This window comes from Vanacampus margaritifer, chromosome 5 (genome assembly GCF_051991255.1).
Source record: "Vanacampus margaritifer isolate UIUO_Vmar chromosome 5, RoL_Vmar_1.0, whole genome shotgun sequence".
Taxonomy (NCBI): domain Eukaryota; kingdom Metazoa; phylum Chordata; class Actinopteri; order Syngnathiformes; family Syngnathidae; genus Vanacampus; species Vanacampus margaritifer.
Genome location: NC_135436.1, coordinates 12,751,324 through 12,768,236, shown reverse-complemented (window position 1 = coordinate 12,768,236; position 16,913 = coordinate 12,751,324). Strand labels below are relative to the sequence as shown.

Here is a 16,913-nt window from a genome sequence, read left to right as displayed (position 1 = left end):
AAACAATGCACACAATATTTAATTGTATGCCGTTTGTAACCTCGAAATCACACATTATGTTTGCGAGTTTCACGACCATCACAAACTGAGTATCCTGCCTAGTCTGGAACCTCCAAAGTCATACAGAGTCATTTCTGTAATAGTGGTCAATTGCTGATAATAGAATTGCCCTTTAAGTTATGTTAGTCACATTTTTTTTCTAGAGTAAAAGATTATCATAAAATGATCATCATGAAACCTTTTTCGACAACACAGGTCATGTAAATGACATTTTATTATTGTCCAGATTATGTAACGAAATATTCACTTTTGCTTGATAAAAGTATTTGGACACTCAAGGGTGTGTGTGTGTGTGTGTGTGTGTGGGGGGGGTTCTTCACAAATTGTGAAAAAAAAACAATACACACGCCCACAATCCTTTTGTTTGGTAAGAGAAATTAGGTCAAGTGAGGTAAGATTACGGCTCACAATCATGCATTGAGACTGTTTTGAAGTCCAAATCTTGTACGACATGCAAGCTCTCTCAAAAAAATGAAGTATTTGGTCAAAATACAATTAGATGGTCTCAGTGTTTTCCAAAGATTTGAAATCTACTTGGGTGGGTGGACTCGGGGCGGGGGGCGGTGTCTGGGATGAGAGGGCGGGGGTTCTGTTACTTGCGTGTTTCCTCTAACCCCATAATCCACAAGTGAGTGACAGTAATTATTTTTTTTTAATGTTCTTGAAAACTTCTTGGGTGGTGGCCAGTTTACTTGGGTGGCCCGCCCAAGTATTAACATGGTGTGGGAAACACCTTTTTCTAGATGCTAGAATTAATAGAATGAAGTCTGACTCTGATTCTATATAATTGCATTGTGAAATTTGTATTTGTCTGTAATTTACAGGAGTGAACAAGAAGGGATTACATACAATTATTTCTACTGTATGCATGTATGTGTGTGTGTGTGTGTTTAACATTTACTACTATAGGTTAAATCATTAATGTTTGACTTACTGGCATTTGGGCTACAATTCCAATTCCAAACTATGCTACTGAAACCCATTTTTTCCTACTGTGGCTGCAGGTACTTAGAGAATTTAATCAAATGCTGCACTATTTTAGTCCCATTAATACCTTGAGCCATGGCTTTTTCCCCATCTTGAACGCGACGTAATATTGCCCACATCGTGGATGTGTGTTGGTGTATGTCGGCATGTTTAGATATTGTTTACTGTTAGCTGTTGTGTTCACACGGGAGGGTAGTCAGAGTATAAACATGACCCATAATGCATGACTGCTCTGACAGAATCTCTAGTTTTGTATCTTCCTTAGTTATTCTTACCAAGTCATTTTCTCCGCCCTGACTTATTGGTAGACCGCAGTGTACAAACACCAACGAATGTGTTGTAACTAGTGATGGAAGGATATTACATTGGCTAATGAATAAACAAAAACAAAATAATCCCACCGTTAGTAGAATGGATGGCCGGCTCATAGTCATACATGCACATTCCTGTCCCCAATCTCCACTTTGCAATAATTACGGAAAACTTTATTTTTGTCCTTTTTTTTTTTTTTTTTTTTTAGCTTAAAAGCAACCTCAAACTTTGTGCATCTTTTAATTCTTGTGTGATCCATGGAAGTTCTACATTTGTTGCCAAAATATGTTTAGCCACTTCTGTTTTAACCTCATGGACATTTGTTACTGATTACCTATTAAGTTAATGGGAATGATGTCAACAAATGTCCCTGTGGTAAACACGAAAGTGACCAAACATGGTTTAGACCATTGCAAGTATGGTTTTGAAATAGTTTTGAGGCAGATATTTTTGTGTTGACCAATTTTTGTGGCCGAGTTAGCTAATGTTTTTTCCCGTCAGCACAGAAAATGCATTGTCTAGAAATCATATTTTACATATTATATTTTACACATTTGGGATATTAACAAATAAGGTCTTCTGATCATTTCCAACTTTTGTTATGCGCGTGTAGATGCGCTTTGCAAATTTATGGGAACTCAATGCCTTATCTACACAGTATCATCAATTTTTTTCTTTTTTTTCCCAGCCTTTTGGGACACTCTGTAGTAGGGGTGTGCCCAAAAATCGATTTTCATTAAAATCGCAATTCTCATTTAGTACGATTCAGAATCGATTATAAATGTCCCAAAATCAATTTTATTTAAATTATTTTATACTGTCTTGCCTTTGTCTGTGTGTCTTTATTTGGAACGCTGTTCATGTTGTACCCAATTTGGCCACTGAGGGGCAGTGTAATTCCACACGGTCTGATATACTGTTAAGTTGTAGCCACATGAGAGAGTAGAAGGAAAAAGTCACGATCAAGTTATTCCAATAATTTTTTTTTTCTTTACTCACTTTGTCACTCAGGTCTGCCTAATTTCTAATCATGCGTGATTGCACATAATGGATGGATGGATGCACTGCTGATGGCCACTTGTAAAGGAGGACTTAAATAAAGCTTGTTAAACCATTTTTAGTGTGAAAGGTACCATTGTCACATAAAACATGTTTACAAAGTCCATTAAACCACACTTATGTTGTTTTTCAGACCCAGGCTGGACCAGTATCAACCGAGGGGTACTGATCTGCGATGAATGCTGTTCAGTCCACCGCAGTTTAGGCCGCCATATTTCCATAGTTAAGCACCTGAGGCATAGTGGATGGCCGCCGGCGTTAATGCAGGTGAGCATCAGCAACCATACAGTGATGGTAAAAGCCATGGATGACTTTCCCAAAATAAGAATATGCCTCTCAGAGTTCACTTGTGATGACATGTAAGATTGGATAGTAATCTGCAAAAATAATATAGGATATATAAAATATGGGGATTTGACCAATAATATCGATTTGTGAAAATATATGAAAATTACCAAATTTGGATATTGGAAAGTTCTGTCCAATAGTGGAATATGTATGATATGTAAATATAATTTCATACATTAAAAATAAATTGCTTAAAAATGAATTGTAATTCTTTACAATTTTGAAGTGTTGGGTTAATCTCATACAAGCTAAATAACCTTACAATGTTGAGAAAAAACATTAACTCATTCACTGCCATTTACGGCTATAGACGTCAAAAAATCATTTGAACTATTTCTATTAGTTTCACATTTTTTTCCACTTTTGTTAACAAGAGTATGAAAACCTAGAATTGTTTTTAGAAATACAGATATAAAATGTTTGATTAATGGTGAGTTAACTATTGAAGTCATGCGATTAATTACAATAAAAAAAATTAATCGCCTGACACGACTTAAAGATTATCAAGTATTCGGGCCGTCAGGCTATTAATTTTTTTTATCGTTATTAATCGCATGACTTCACTAGTTAGCTCGAAATGAATCACACATATTATATATGTTCTAAATGTACAATAAAAATAGGTTTTCATACTCTTAACAAAAGCAGAAAAAATGTTAAACTAATAGAAATAGTTCAAATGATTTTTTGACGTCTATAGCCGTCAATGGCAGTGAATGAGCTAATGTCTACTTTGATACTTTTGGAAAAAAACATGCATACTATTCGTGAATAGTGAACTGCAAATTGGCAGGAGTTCACTGTACTCACTTAGCAAGACTGTCAGTCTGTTTTGTTTTTGATGATGTATTTTTGTCAATGAGCTCACAGATAATATCAATTTGTTGCTTTTCAGTTGCTCCCAACATTTCAGTAGTGTCATGGTGGGTTAGTAAGGTGTATGTTGGCGAAGGTGGAATCTTCTCTGATTAGCTGCGATGCTTGTGTATTTGTTCAGATGGTTCAAACGTTGGCCGGCAATGGAGCCAACTCCATATGGGAACACAGTCTACTGGATCCCGCTCAGGTACAGAGCGGTCGAAGGAAACCCAACCCACAGGACAAAGTCCAGTAAGCATAGTCACTCACTACCTGCATAAAGTACTACTGAAAATGTAATCGCACAAGACGATCATTGAATAATTTTCACTTAAAAAAAAAAAGGGAAAAAAAGAGTTGACACCAGTTTCTATCCCTGGACTCGCTTTGCTTTCTCAGTAACTATGAACTCATTCACTGCCATTGACGGCTCTAGACGTCAAAAGTTAATTTGAACTATTTCTATTAGTTAAATTTTTTCCCACTTTTGTTAACAAGAGTATGAAAACCTAGACTTTTTTATTGTACATTTAGAACCGATATAAAATTTGTGATTATTCGTGAGTTAACTCGTGAAGTCATGCGATTCAATAATGGTTAAAAATTTTAACCGCCTGACGCCCCTAATTTTTAATAATCTTTTCATTTTTTAAATCGCGTCAGGCGATGACATTTTTTTTAATTGTAATTAATTGCATGACTTCAATAGTTAACTCACGATTAATCACACATTTTATATCTGTTGTAGATGTACAATATTTTTTTCCTAGGTTTTCATACTCATAAATGAATTTTTGGCGTCAATGGCAGTGAATGAGTTAATGTCTTGTAATTGCAGCCTTGTGTTATAGTTTTTGTATCATCATCAATAAATACCTTTGAGGTTGACCTTTTTGTATAATTGCCCACTGTGCAGCCCCACAAAGTCAGAGTTCATCAGAGCCAAATACCAGATGCTGGCCTTTGTGCACAAGCTACCCTGTCGCGATGATGACGGCGTGACTACCAAGGACCTCAGCAAGGTGAGTGCACAACTGAGGACCCCGGAGTCAGCTTCTTAGCTTAATCATGAAAATTTGACTCAGCCATATTGTTGAATTAGTGGCTGGTCCCTCACCTAAAACATATACACTACACACAGACACGTGTGCACACATCCAAACAGGCCTATGAAGCCCCCATGGCACAATGTAAATTGAATGACAAAGCAGGATGCAATAATGACCTGCGTTGCAGTGGAGCTTCACTGGGCCAATAAGAAGGATGTGGCTGTTCCTATCTCCGCCTCATGCTTAATCGCCCTCTTCTGTGTCCTTTTCTCTCCACCTTTCATTGTTTTCCTATCAGCAACTTCACTCAAGTGTGCGAACAGGAAGTTTGGAGACGTGTCTTCGGCTGCTATCCCTCGGCGCTCAGGCCAACTTCTTCCACCCAGTATGCAAACAACACACAAGACTTGCTAAAATGACCGACATTAGACTTGTCTTGACGCGCTTTATGTCTCCTTGACCTGCGTCAGGAGAAGGGCACCACGCCTCTCCATGTGGCAGCCAAGGCAGGGCAGATTTTACAAGCTGAACTACTAGTGGTTTATGGCGCTGACCCCGGAGCACCTGACATCAATGGACGCACACCCATGGATTATGCCAGGTAAAGCCCGGTAGAAAATAGTTTTTTTTTTTTTCATGGTGTGATTGGACAACCAGTATAACTACTTAAACGTATATGTATTCCAGAAATAATTTGGTTCTGTTGTGTTTTTTTAGGCAGGCGGGCCACATAGAGTTAGCAGAGCGACTGGTTGAATGTCAATATGAGTTGACGGACAGGTTGGCCTTCTACCTGTGTGGACGTCGCCCAGGTAAGCCATTATTGTAGGAACAGTCAGTTACTAAGGATGTAACGATAATGGCAATATTGTGATATCGCGATGTTACTGTTAACTGACACAATATCATCGTCGTCATGTCACGATATTAAAAGCAACACATTTGTTAAAACAAGTCTTGATTGATTTTCATTTGTGCAGTTCTAGCACCCTCTGGTGGCTAGTTTTGTAGTGCAGTTTAATTTTCACAGGGCATGTTTTGGCCTTCTATGTTTAAAATCCACGGTCAGATGAAGGAGAACGTAATATGCTTGTGAACCGAGTCGATATGTGGAGGAAATCAATGTGTGCGTGCATTAGCAAATATTAACTCATTCACTGCCATTGTCGGCTATAGACGTCAAAAATTCATTTAAACTATTTCTATTAGTTTAACATTTTTTCCCCGCCTTTGTTAACAAGAGTATGAAAACCTGTATATTTTTTATTGTATTAGAACAGATATAAAATTTTGGATTAATCGTGAGTTAACTAGTGAAGTCATGCGATTAATTACGATTAAAAATAGTATTCACCTGACGGCCCTAATTTTTAATAATCTTTTTCTTTTAAAAAAAAAAAAAGATTATTAAAAAATATTATTTTTTTTTTAAGAAAAGATTATTTAAAGTTAAGGGCATCAGGTGATTAAATTATAATTCTAAATGTACAAAAAATATATTTTTCTAGGTTTTCATACTCTTAACAAAAAAAAAAAAGTTAAACTAATAGAAATTGGTCAAATGAATTTTTGACGTCTATAGCTGTCAATGGCAGTAAATGACTTAAATGTTAGAGATTGTAGGTTGTTTATATGCATTGCTGTTATGTACTAAGCACAATATTGTTTTTTTTTTAGTATGAGCTCATTTTTTTACAATATTGTGACCTTTTTTTTTATATCGGCAACCTCCCCACAATATCGTGATAGTTATCGTATCGTGACCTTCATATTATGATATCGTATTGTGATGTTTTGATATCGTTACATCCCTATCAGTTACTGTAAAAAAGTGACAAGCGCTTGAATATGAATGTGTTTTTCCCCTTCAGATCACAAGAATGGCCATTATATCATTCCTCAAATGGCAGACAGGTATGGACCATAAACTTGATGTTTGATTCTTTAAGTCCATTTATGCATTGGGATTCATTCAGTTTGATGCAGTTTAGTACAGTGACCAGAGGGTGGCACCACAGTATATTTTGACCCACTTTTAAAAGCGGATCAAATAAATGCTTTTGCCATTCCAGTTAATAAATGTGCATGCTGTGTTTTTAAAGCTTTCATTTTTACCAACAGGAGGTTTGATTTATTGGCCCAAAAGTGCTGCCAATGGATACTAAGGAATTTACAGCCAAATTTGCATGTCAAGTATACAGTTGAAACATATTGCAAAATCATTTTGTTGCCAAAAAGAACTTAATTGTAGGAATTGCATCTTACATCACTGGATCTGGTGAATAGTACCTGTGGATAACGACATTGTAAGACGGTTCTCCACCCTTCTTTCTGTCTATTTCTTTCTTTTGCTCACCCGTTTTCTGTTCTCTCCATTTTGCTTCGCTCGGTGGAGCCAGAGCTCGTCCTAAGTGCCCGACACAGAGGTATCTTAACTTTCTTGTTCCTCTTTTCTCCCCCCCAAATTCTCTTCATTTAAAACACTATTTCCGCTACCCTGTCTGTTGTATGTTTCCTTGTTGTCCAAAGAGCTCTTACAGTGGAAAGGAAATCATTCAGATGTCTTACTGTATCACTAGCAACAGAAGCAGTAGATTAACTAGGGTTAATTAAGAAAGTAGCAAGGCAACAGTTTGGCAACTTTTTGCTGCCCAGCTGGAGCTTTCACCACCCCAGTTTCATCCTCTCCCGGAGACGGTAAATCCATCCAAATCCAAACGTGCTTGCTATCTCTGTCTCCCCACTTCCTTATCTCTTACTCATCTCTCTTTATTGCCATGTTGTCCACCATGTTCAGCACCCTCTCTCCCACTGTGTGTCTACTCAGCTTAGCGGTGCTGTTCATTATACTGTTGTTATCTGTTTGTTTGTTTTCCTTTTTAGTCTGGACCTCTCAGAACTGGCCAAGGCAGCCAAGAAGAAGCTCCAAGCGGTGAGTTCACTTGAATTGTTGCATTCAAATTTGCATTACAGTTAGGGATGGGCGATGAATTGGGTTCAACCAATATATTGAGTTTATTTTTTAGGATCTTTTTTTCTAGTATCTACTGTAGTTCAAAGTGCAGCTCCATTTTTCACTCAGTAGTCAGTTTACTTACATGAGGACAGTCGGTTGCGATTTGGTCACCATATTTACTAGGGGTGTAATGACACGTTTTTGACCGATACGATATGTACCGATATAAGGCCTCACGATATGATACAAACCGATATATCACTTTTTGGAAACGATGCAATTCGATATGTTGAAGACGAGTTCAATATGATATTACAATACAGTAATGGCAAAGAACTCTCTCTCTCAAAAAAAAAGTTGCTCTACATAAAGATGGCGTAAGCTGTAAGAAGATGACCAACACCCTGAAACTGATCTGCAGCACGCTGGCCAAGACTATTTAGCAGTTTAACTGGACAGGTGCCACTTAGAACAGACCTCGCCATGGTCGGCCAAACAGGTTGAGTTCACGTGCTCAGCGTCACATCCAGAGATTGCCTATGGAAAATAGACATATGAGTGCTGCCAGCAATGCTGCAGATGTTGAAGGGATGATGTGTCAGACCTGGGCACGAGCCAATTGCTGGCTTGGCGGTTTATTGTGGTTTTAAAATGTCTAGGTTTCAATAACTACTAATATTGGCTGTCACCAGAAATGAGCTCTTTTTTTCTCTTTTTGAGGGGATGTCTAAGCAGGAAATATATGATTGACTGCTTGAAAAGTTGACTTAACGAGCCACATATTTGAAGTTAATTTCCAGTAACTTTTTTCCCCTACTTCAGCGAGAAGTTACACATCTTTGAGGGAGGCAGCAAGGTGAAAGAGGCATTGCAAAGACTGATGTATTTATGATCTGATTAATGTGTACTGCCCTTATAAAAGGGCTCAGTGTGTACTAGTTAGCCCCAAGGACAACAGCAGTAGCCCATGGGTCTTTGTTCTATATTTTGTTAAAAAACAAAATAGAGTATTTACATTTAAAAAAGGTCATTTTAGAGCTGTAATTTTAAAACGACAATATTTTTGCCGTTCGTTATCATACATCAGAATCCAATATGGGCCCATGCCTACTCAGACCCTAGGCCGCACACTACATCAAATTGGTCTTCATGGCTGTCATCCCACCCTGTCACCCTGTCTTCTTCTGATGCACAGCAAAGCCTGCAAACAGTTTGCTTAAGACATGCAGACTAAGGATATGGATTACTAGAACCATGTCCTGTAGTCTGCATGATGAGACCAAGATCAGCTTGGCTAGCTCAAATGGTGTCAACCAGGTGAGGACAAAGATGTCTTGCCTACAGTCAAGAATGGTGGTGGCAGTGTGATGGAGTGGGGCAGCTTGAGTGCTGCTCCCTTTGGAAACTGAGCCGCAGGACAGTATTCCAACATGATAAATGACCCTCAAACACACCTTAAGATGACCACTATTTTGCTCAAGAGGCTGAGGGTACAGGTGACAGAGACCCGAACCCTAATGAACACCTGTGGGGCATCCTCAAACGGATGGTAGAGTGTAAGGTCTCGAATATAGAGGAGTGGAGGGACGTTCCAGTGGCAACCTGTGAATCTGTTGTGAACTCCATGACAAGAGACTTAAGCAGTTTCAGAAAACATCAGCCTGGGTCAACACTTTGCAATGTGTCTTCATTATTATCACCTTAAAGAATGTGTGGTTTTATTTGTGCAATGCCAGACATGAGTCCAACGATTACATTTTTAATCACATTTGAAAATTTTGATGAATCACGATTAATCGCTTAATATAAAAGGGCTTTTTTTAATCAACATTTTTCTCCGCCAAATTTGAAGAGAACTGGTTATGTGTTCATTCTTTTGACATTTAATGTTATGAGGACGTCTTCAACATTTTTCGATCCACTGCACTCTTTTTCGAATCAGTTAATTACTTGCATAATTTAAAATGGAAAAAGACCCCAATGTTTTGACATAAACAAATATTCTAAATGAGATACGCAAACATTTATTAAATGCTTTAATTTAATGCATGTAATTATGTTTATTGTTAAAACACAACCTGTGTTACTTTAAACATAGCCATCCGCTGTCACGCTAAAGGATAATTTATGGTCAAAATTAATAGTGTGATTAATCTGCTTTAATTTATGATTAATGCAATATTTTTTTGTGATTAATTAATCAGTTAATGCTTTAACTCTGACAGCACTAGTTAATAATAAAATCTGCATAATCGTGGACCGAAAATTTCATAGACCAAATCTTTACAAATATTGCCCTTGATGACTCAGTCTGGTTCTTAATCAAATTGCTATTTTTTTCTTTTTTAATATGTTTGCTTATCATCAAAGTATATTTGTCTGCTTGTCTGACAGCTTAATAATCGTCTGTTTGAGGAGCTTGCGATGGATGTCTATGATGAAGTGGATCGCAGAGAAAATGATGCAGGTGAGCCATGTCCTTATTTGTTGGCGAAATAAAGTTGCTTTGATTTTTACCTCATTGAGTAGCAGTTTGAATTTAAGATTGTTCACAGCGATTAATAAAAAAAAAAAAAAATGAAAAAAAGCAAAGACACCAAGGAAAAAAATGATTCGTAGACAGACACTGAAAATTAGAAACTAAGCTTGGAGTGAAAAAAAGCTTTTGGAGTGAGGGAGGAGAGGCGGAGAGGGAGGAGGAAAGACTGCCTCACAAATTCTCAAGTCTCTCCTCTCTGCACTTCCTTCTTTCCCTTTCTCTCTTGAGAAGTAGCAGTCAAATTAGCTCTTTTACTATTGCACCAGAGGTAAGTGGCAAGGACGCATACACACATGCTTATAGGACGAGGGCTCAGAACACAATTCTGCATGTTGCAAAATCTGTTTTAGCAGTTCATAGCTGTGTTTGAGGAATTGTCTGTCTGCAATGAACCTTGTTATTTAACCACACACATTTATTTTTGGCCCTCATCCTTGTGCCTCCAGTGTGGCTTACTACACAGAACCACAGTACTCTGGTTACGGAGCGAAGCGCTGTGCCTTTCTTACCAGTCAACCCTGAGTACTCTGCCACGCGGAATCAGGTAAACCAACTCACATGCACACTTGTATTGGATGATTTCTAAAACTAATGTACAAAGGCGGAAAAAAATGATGAAAAAAAATGCAGTCTGGAAGTGTCTTTTTTTCTTTTTTCTTTTTAAAGAGTATGATTGTGAAATGGACAGCTGTGAGAAAGTAAGCTGTAAACCTTTGGATCTTTCACACACTGTAAAAAACAAACTTGCATGTCTTCTCGCATAGCTTGTTAAAACAGTTAAAACATCTCCACATTTATGCTCTTTACACGTTTTATCTTGTCATAACCACTATCTATTCTTATTGAGAAAGAGAACAAATACACACTAAATTAATAGTTGTGGTTTAACTTGAATGAGTTTTTTTTCTCTTTTAAATGTATGCTTTAGCTCATATTTGTTTGTGAATCTGCACCGTATTGATTGCATGTATGTTTGTGTGTATTCCAAATGTTCAGTATGACTGTATTTTTCCACAGCACGTGGTCATTGACCACAGTAGTCTCACTGGCAGTGAACCACGAGCGTTCAGATGGATTTTTATGCTGCAAAACTAATGATAGTTGATGCATTTAAGCTGAATTTTAGTTCAACCTTTAAAAATGCTATTTGCTCTTTTGTTCTATTTTCTCTCTCTCGCTCTCTCTCTCTCTCTCTCTCTCTCTCTCCCTCCCTCCCTCCCTCAGGGCCGTCAGAAACTTGCACGTTTTAATGCTCGGGAGTTTGCTACCCTCATCATTGACATCCTAAGTGATGCCAAAAGGAGACAGCAGGGGAAAGGTCTCATCAGTCCGTCTGGTAAGAAAGTGATGAGTATTTTAGAATTATAACTATGGTGCAATATACTACATCCATCTAATTTAACTAGCCGTGGAGTTGCTGGTATCAATTATTATTATTGACAATTTGAGCAGTTATTGAAACCTTGACTTTTTAAAACCACTGTCAACTGTCAAGCTGGTAATCGGCCCATGACGGGTCTGGACTGCTGGCAGGCCGGTCTCGTACTTGTACACTTTCACCAAAGCCCGGCTGTTGTAACACATGCTGAATGTGGCTTGCTGAAACAAGCGGGGATGTCCCTGAAAAAAAAAAAACGTTTCTTGGATGACAGCATTGTTGCGCCAAATCTTGTATGTACCGTTCCGCATTAATGGTACCTTCAAAAATGTGCAAGTTAGCCATGCCATCACGTGTGTATCGTCACAGCTGACGGCTTTTGAACTTTGCGCTGGTAACAATCCGGTTGGTCATTTTCCTCTTTGGCCTGGAGGACTAGCCAGGTTGATTTGTGCCTCACTCGAGTAGTTCTCCACAATATCAGTCTGGGAGTGCTCTGCGTTGATTTGCTCGGGAAAGGCGGGGCATGCTGTACAACACTTTGAGCTGATTGGACGAAGCAGAATTGTGTGCACGTCTACCTAGCTTTTGTTTCGACTAATCACGGCAATGGTCGAAAATGTCGTCACCGACATGCGACTGTTGTGACTAGCTGATATCATGGCGTTGAGTTTATTTTGTCGGTTTTGCAATGTTGATATGCGGATACAAGAGACTAATTCAGCGAGAACAGAATTAATTGCAGCGTCCGTGCATTCGTCCACCGGTGTCGCCATGTTTGGTTTGTTTCTTCCCACGGCTTTGGCACTTATTGTGTTTCGTCACAGCTGCATATCCCGCCCCCAAATACAATGTCGCTCTGTGATTGGTCCGAACCACCAGTGGTTCGTATCGGTGGAAATCAATGGTAGCGGTACAAGATGGATTCTCTGGAGTTTGTGAACTCACAAATACCGCGAGAATACATCTAGCAAGAGCAGGGTTACCGGAGGACATGACATGCATGATTTCCTAAACCATTTGATGGCAATATCCTTTACTCAGTGATGCCATCTTTTTAATGCACTTCTACCTGAAGGACCGAGTTCAAGGGTATTCAATGTTGATTTTTCGGCCTTGCCGCTTACATGCAGAAATCTCTAACTTCCTTGTGATTGCACACAGAAAACTTTTGGACTAATTGGCAAACCTTGCCCCATCTTTGCTTATGAACCTTGATGAGTCTTTCTGAGAGGCTTCTTTCATACGGAATCATAACACTCACCTGTTTCCATTTAAGATCGTATGTGGATTCTTCCAAACAAGTGTTTTTTGAGCATTCCTCAACTTTCTCAGTCTTTTGTTGCTCCTGTTGCAGGTTTTTTGGAATCTAATTCCAAATAAGATAAAATATTTGCAAAAAAACAAGAACATTGAACAGTTTGAAGATTAAATATTGAAATGAATTCATATTATTGTAATTTCAATTTGAATAGGATTCATTCATTGTATTCTTTATTTTATTTTATTTTTTTAAGTTTTACCCAATGTCCCAACTTTACTGGAATTGGCGATTCGTAATCATCATTGTTGGAGCGGAAAGCTGTTTTTTCCATATTCGGTCAATGTAATATTTTTTCGCAATTCCATACTACTGGTCTGCCACCAAGTGGGTTTTTTATGTTTACAAATTACAGACCAATCTAAAGTGTTGAAAATGTGCTCTCTTACAGTATATGATGTTATTGGCTCAACAAACTTGCTGTTTTTTTGGTTTCCTGAACAATTATGAGTAGTGTTGTTCCGATACCGTTTTTTGGCCCGATACCAATTCCGATACCCAGCTTTGCAGTATCGGCCGATACCATACCGATACCTAAGTTTTTTTTTTTTCCTCAACATGAAAAAACTGTTCTGCCATTGGTTCAGAGCATTCAAGGGCCAATAGGATATCTTAGCTCGGCATGCCGTGAACACGTCACACATCAGTGAATGTCGTTCATGAGCAAGACACAAGATGCTGCATCCAAAGTCCTATATTAGCATCAGAATTAATGGTATCGGCATGTTACTTGTTAGTACTCACGGTACCGATATCACTGTTTTAATGCAGTATCGGGGCCTTTGCCGATACCAGTATCGGAACAACACTAATTATGAGTATAGAAATGTGAGGATTCCGCTCCAAGCCAGCGCGATATGTTAAATCCAGCAGTCAATGTGTACATTTAAAACTTCATTTCCACATGCATGCCATAGTGTCAGTAGATATGTGTTATGTTTTCTACCTCAACATACTAAGGAGAGTGAGAAAACTATTTTTGAAAGCTGAACATGTACTGGCAATTTTGTTAGTTTAAACATCTCTGAATGCACCAGTTGAATTATTAATAAAACATTGTTTAGTACTGTAGCGTCAGGTTACACAAAAGTGACCATGTGGTATTTTATCCTATTGAGAGAAAAAAAATCTTCTCTCACAGTCTACATTTGAGATTATCTTCCACAAGAGCTGAAAAGTCATGATATTGTACTGTACTGTACATATTGATGTCATATGATGTACGTTTCCCCCAATAGATCCATTGGACCTTGGATTTGATGATGACCAGCATGATTATGATAGTGTAGCTTCCGATGAAGATACAGACAGTGAGCTGACCACCCAAAATAACAACAACACACAACGCAACAACCGTGCAAAGGTACCACACTTGATCAAAAAATAATTTCTGACTTAAATATTAACTCATTCACTGCCATTGACGGCTATAGACGTCAAAAATTCATTTTAACTATTTCTATTAGTTTCACATTTTTTTCCACTTTTGTTAACAAAAGTATGAAAACCTAGAAAAAAATGTATTGTACATTTAGAACAGATATAAAATGTGATTAGTCATGAGTTAACTATTGAAGTCATGCGATTAATTACAATTAAAATATTTAATGGTCTGGTGCCTCTAATTTTTTAAGAATATTTTCTTTTTTGTTTAATTATTTAAACTCAAGATTAATCAGAAAATTTATATCTGTTCTAAATGTACAATACTTTTTTTCTAGGTTTTCATACTCTTGTTAACAAAAGTAGAAAAAAATGTGAAACTGATAGAAATAGTTCAAATTAATTTTTGACGTCTATAGCCGTCAGTGGCAGTGAATGAGTTAAGAATAAGCCAATACACTTCCTTTACTTCTTGTCTCAGCATGCTACACAGGGAGGGGCCTCTGTTAGCGCTGCCACATAGCTCCTGAGTGACATCACCAGCCACATTTGGGGTCCTGTCAGAGAGGCATTGTTCATACAAAGAGAGAGGAAAGGGAAAAAGTGACTGAGTGGCACTGGCATAGAGCAGAAATGCAGTAGTAATAAAAAAAAATAATAATGTGCGAGAAAGCTCCAGGCTGCATGTGGCATTTTATTTCTAAATTTTGAGATTTTTCATCTATTTGTTACTGTGCAACCAGTAAATTTGCAGATTAAAAAAAAAGTTTAACTATTATTTGTTATAACGTCTACTCCACATTTAAGCCCATTTATCAATAATGTAGTAAAAATAAGTGGAGTTCACAAGTTTATGTCCCCACTTCAAATAGCTATACACATAATGTACTGTATGCTACATTTCATACAATGAAGATTTTAAATTATACTGTATTTGGTAAAAAAGAGTTTACCACTGTTTTCAGTAAAAAGAGTTTACTTAACTGCCAAGTTTATTTGTTTGAACTCATACTGGCTCTTTATCAACGGTTTTTGAAAGATATTTGCTTTGGTCCACTCTCTGGGAGTGCTGTCGAACTGCATGTTCTAAGGTCACAGGAAGCGGGGGTGGATGTTGCATAGAGAGCAAGAACCAAAGCTCTTCTGTGTGTGTAAGTTTTTGGATCAGTTGCGGCTCTGGCCTTGGGGCAGCTGTACAGCTTTTCCCTTTTCACACTGCTAAACTCCATTCTTATTAAAGACCATGTCAAGTGAATTCAGAGATATGTTCCTGAATGCATTTGACATGTTTGAAGATAATTACTGGAAATCATGTGCAAAGATGTAGTGCAATATTGTGGAGATATAGCGTTGAACTGTTTTTCACAGTTCGGGTTGGCCGAATTTTTTCGCATGGCTTAAATGGGGCTCAGTGATACATTTGGAACTCGGCATGAATTGCCTCTTGACCATAATATAAAAAAATATTTTGGTCAATTTACACTCACACTCTTTGGTGTGTCAAATTTAGAAGACATTTATTTTCACTTTACATGGAATTTAAGCTCCAAACTTACCCCTATGTTTGCACTTAGCTTGAAAAAAAAAAAAACATTCATTAAATCTGCAGTCGTTTGAAAAGTAAAATGTATGGGTGAGATGCAATGAACACTGAAGAAAAGTGCGGATCCACAGTGGCTTTCTTTCTTTCCACCCGTCAAACAGAGTATGGACTCATCTGACTTGTCCGATGGGCCCATCACTCTGCAGGAGTACCTGGAGGTAAAGAAAGCCCTGGCCTCCTCGGAAGCCAAGGTGCAGCAGCTGATGAAGGTCAACAACAACCTCAGTGAGGAACTCAGACGGCTTCAGAAGGAGGTAGGAAGTGAAAAGAGGCTGTGAATGTACAGTACTTTTTAGAACACAAGCAATACGGTTAAGGACATTGAATATTTCATTCGTGTACATTGTGACAGTAGACATATAAAAAAGAGAAGTCCGTGTGAAATAAATAATTGAAAAGGAGACACAGACAAATTAAAAGAGACAGGGTATTATTAATTCTCAGAGGAGGGCAGGATGAAGTTGTGACAGTTTGCTGCCTATGCAATTTCCTGCATAATATCTACAGGGGAGACATTGTGTGTTATGTTTGAGATTAAGCAGCTGTCCTGTGGGACCTTTTTGTGCAATTCCACATATTTGCATCATTTAGTTTCTTTTAGTTGGGTTTCTAATTTTCTCATTGTATTATCTGAGGCTACATATTCATTGTCCAGTCTAACTCAAGTCATCTAGTTAAGTAGTGTTGCTCGGTGTATAGAAAACTTTGTTGTACGAGTGATACAGTACTTAGGTTTTGTTGGCATTGTCATGATTTCTTAATTTAGCAATATCTTGTCTAATTTTCAAGTTGGCAGTACAATGGAGCAAGAAGTTAGCACTTCTACCTCACATCAAGAATGTTCTGGCTTCTTGGTTCAAATCTCTGGAGTTGGCATGTCCTCCCTGTGCTTGTGTTGGTTTACGTAGGTACTCAAGCTTCCTCTCACAGGTCAATGGTTAGTTGTTAATTTGAGATTCCAAATAGCTCATAGTTGTTAACGTCAGTGGGAATTGTTGTCTGTTTACATTTGCCTTGTGGTCAAAGGAATGAATGAAGGTTTCGCAGTGTTGTTTGTTAA

The 16,913-nt window shown here is 38.0% G+C and overlaps 1 protein-coding gene across 3 annotated transcripts in view; it reads left to right on the top strand.

Annotated features, from left to right (window-relative positions):
• git1 (G protein-coupled receptor kinase interacting ArfGAP 1) overlaps nt 1-16,913 on the top strand; it is a 33,268-nt gene that overhangs the window by 1,958 nt on the left and 14,397 nt on the right. For 2 of the 3 annotated variants that reach the window (XM_077565992.1, XM_077565990.1), the window contains exons 2-15: nt 2,552-2,685; nt 3,764-3,876; nt 4,541-4,646; nt 4,972-5,058; nt 5,144-5,274; nt 5,391-5,485; nt 6,545-6,587; nt 7,073-7,099; nt 7,557-7,605; nt 10,024-10,096; nt 10,615-10,712; nt 11,393-11,504; nt 14,106-14,230; nt 15,955-16,107. In XM_077565992.1, coding sequence (XP_077422118.1) covers nt 2,552-2,685; nt 3,764-3,876; nt 4,541-4,646; nt 4,972-5,058; nt 5,144-5,274; nt 5,391-5,485; nt 6,545-6,587; nt 7,073-7,099; nt 7,557-7,605; nt 10,024-10,096; nt 10,615-10,712; nt 11,393-11,504; nt 14,106-14,230; nt 15,955-16,107 — 1,346 coding nt within the window. The remainder of the gene's footprint in view (nt 1-2,551; nt 2,686-3,763; nt 3,877-4,540; nt 4,647-4,971; nt 5,059-5,143; nt 5,275-5,390; nt 5,486-6,544; nt 6,588-7,072; nt 7,100-7,556; nt 7,606-10,023; nt 10,097-10,614; nt 10,713-11,392; nt 11,505-14,105; nt 14,231-15,954; nt 16,108-16,913) is intronic. The other variant, XM_077565991.1, reaches the window with a different exon arrangement.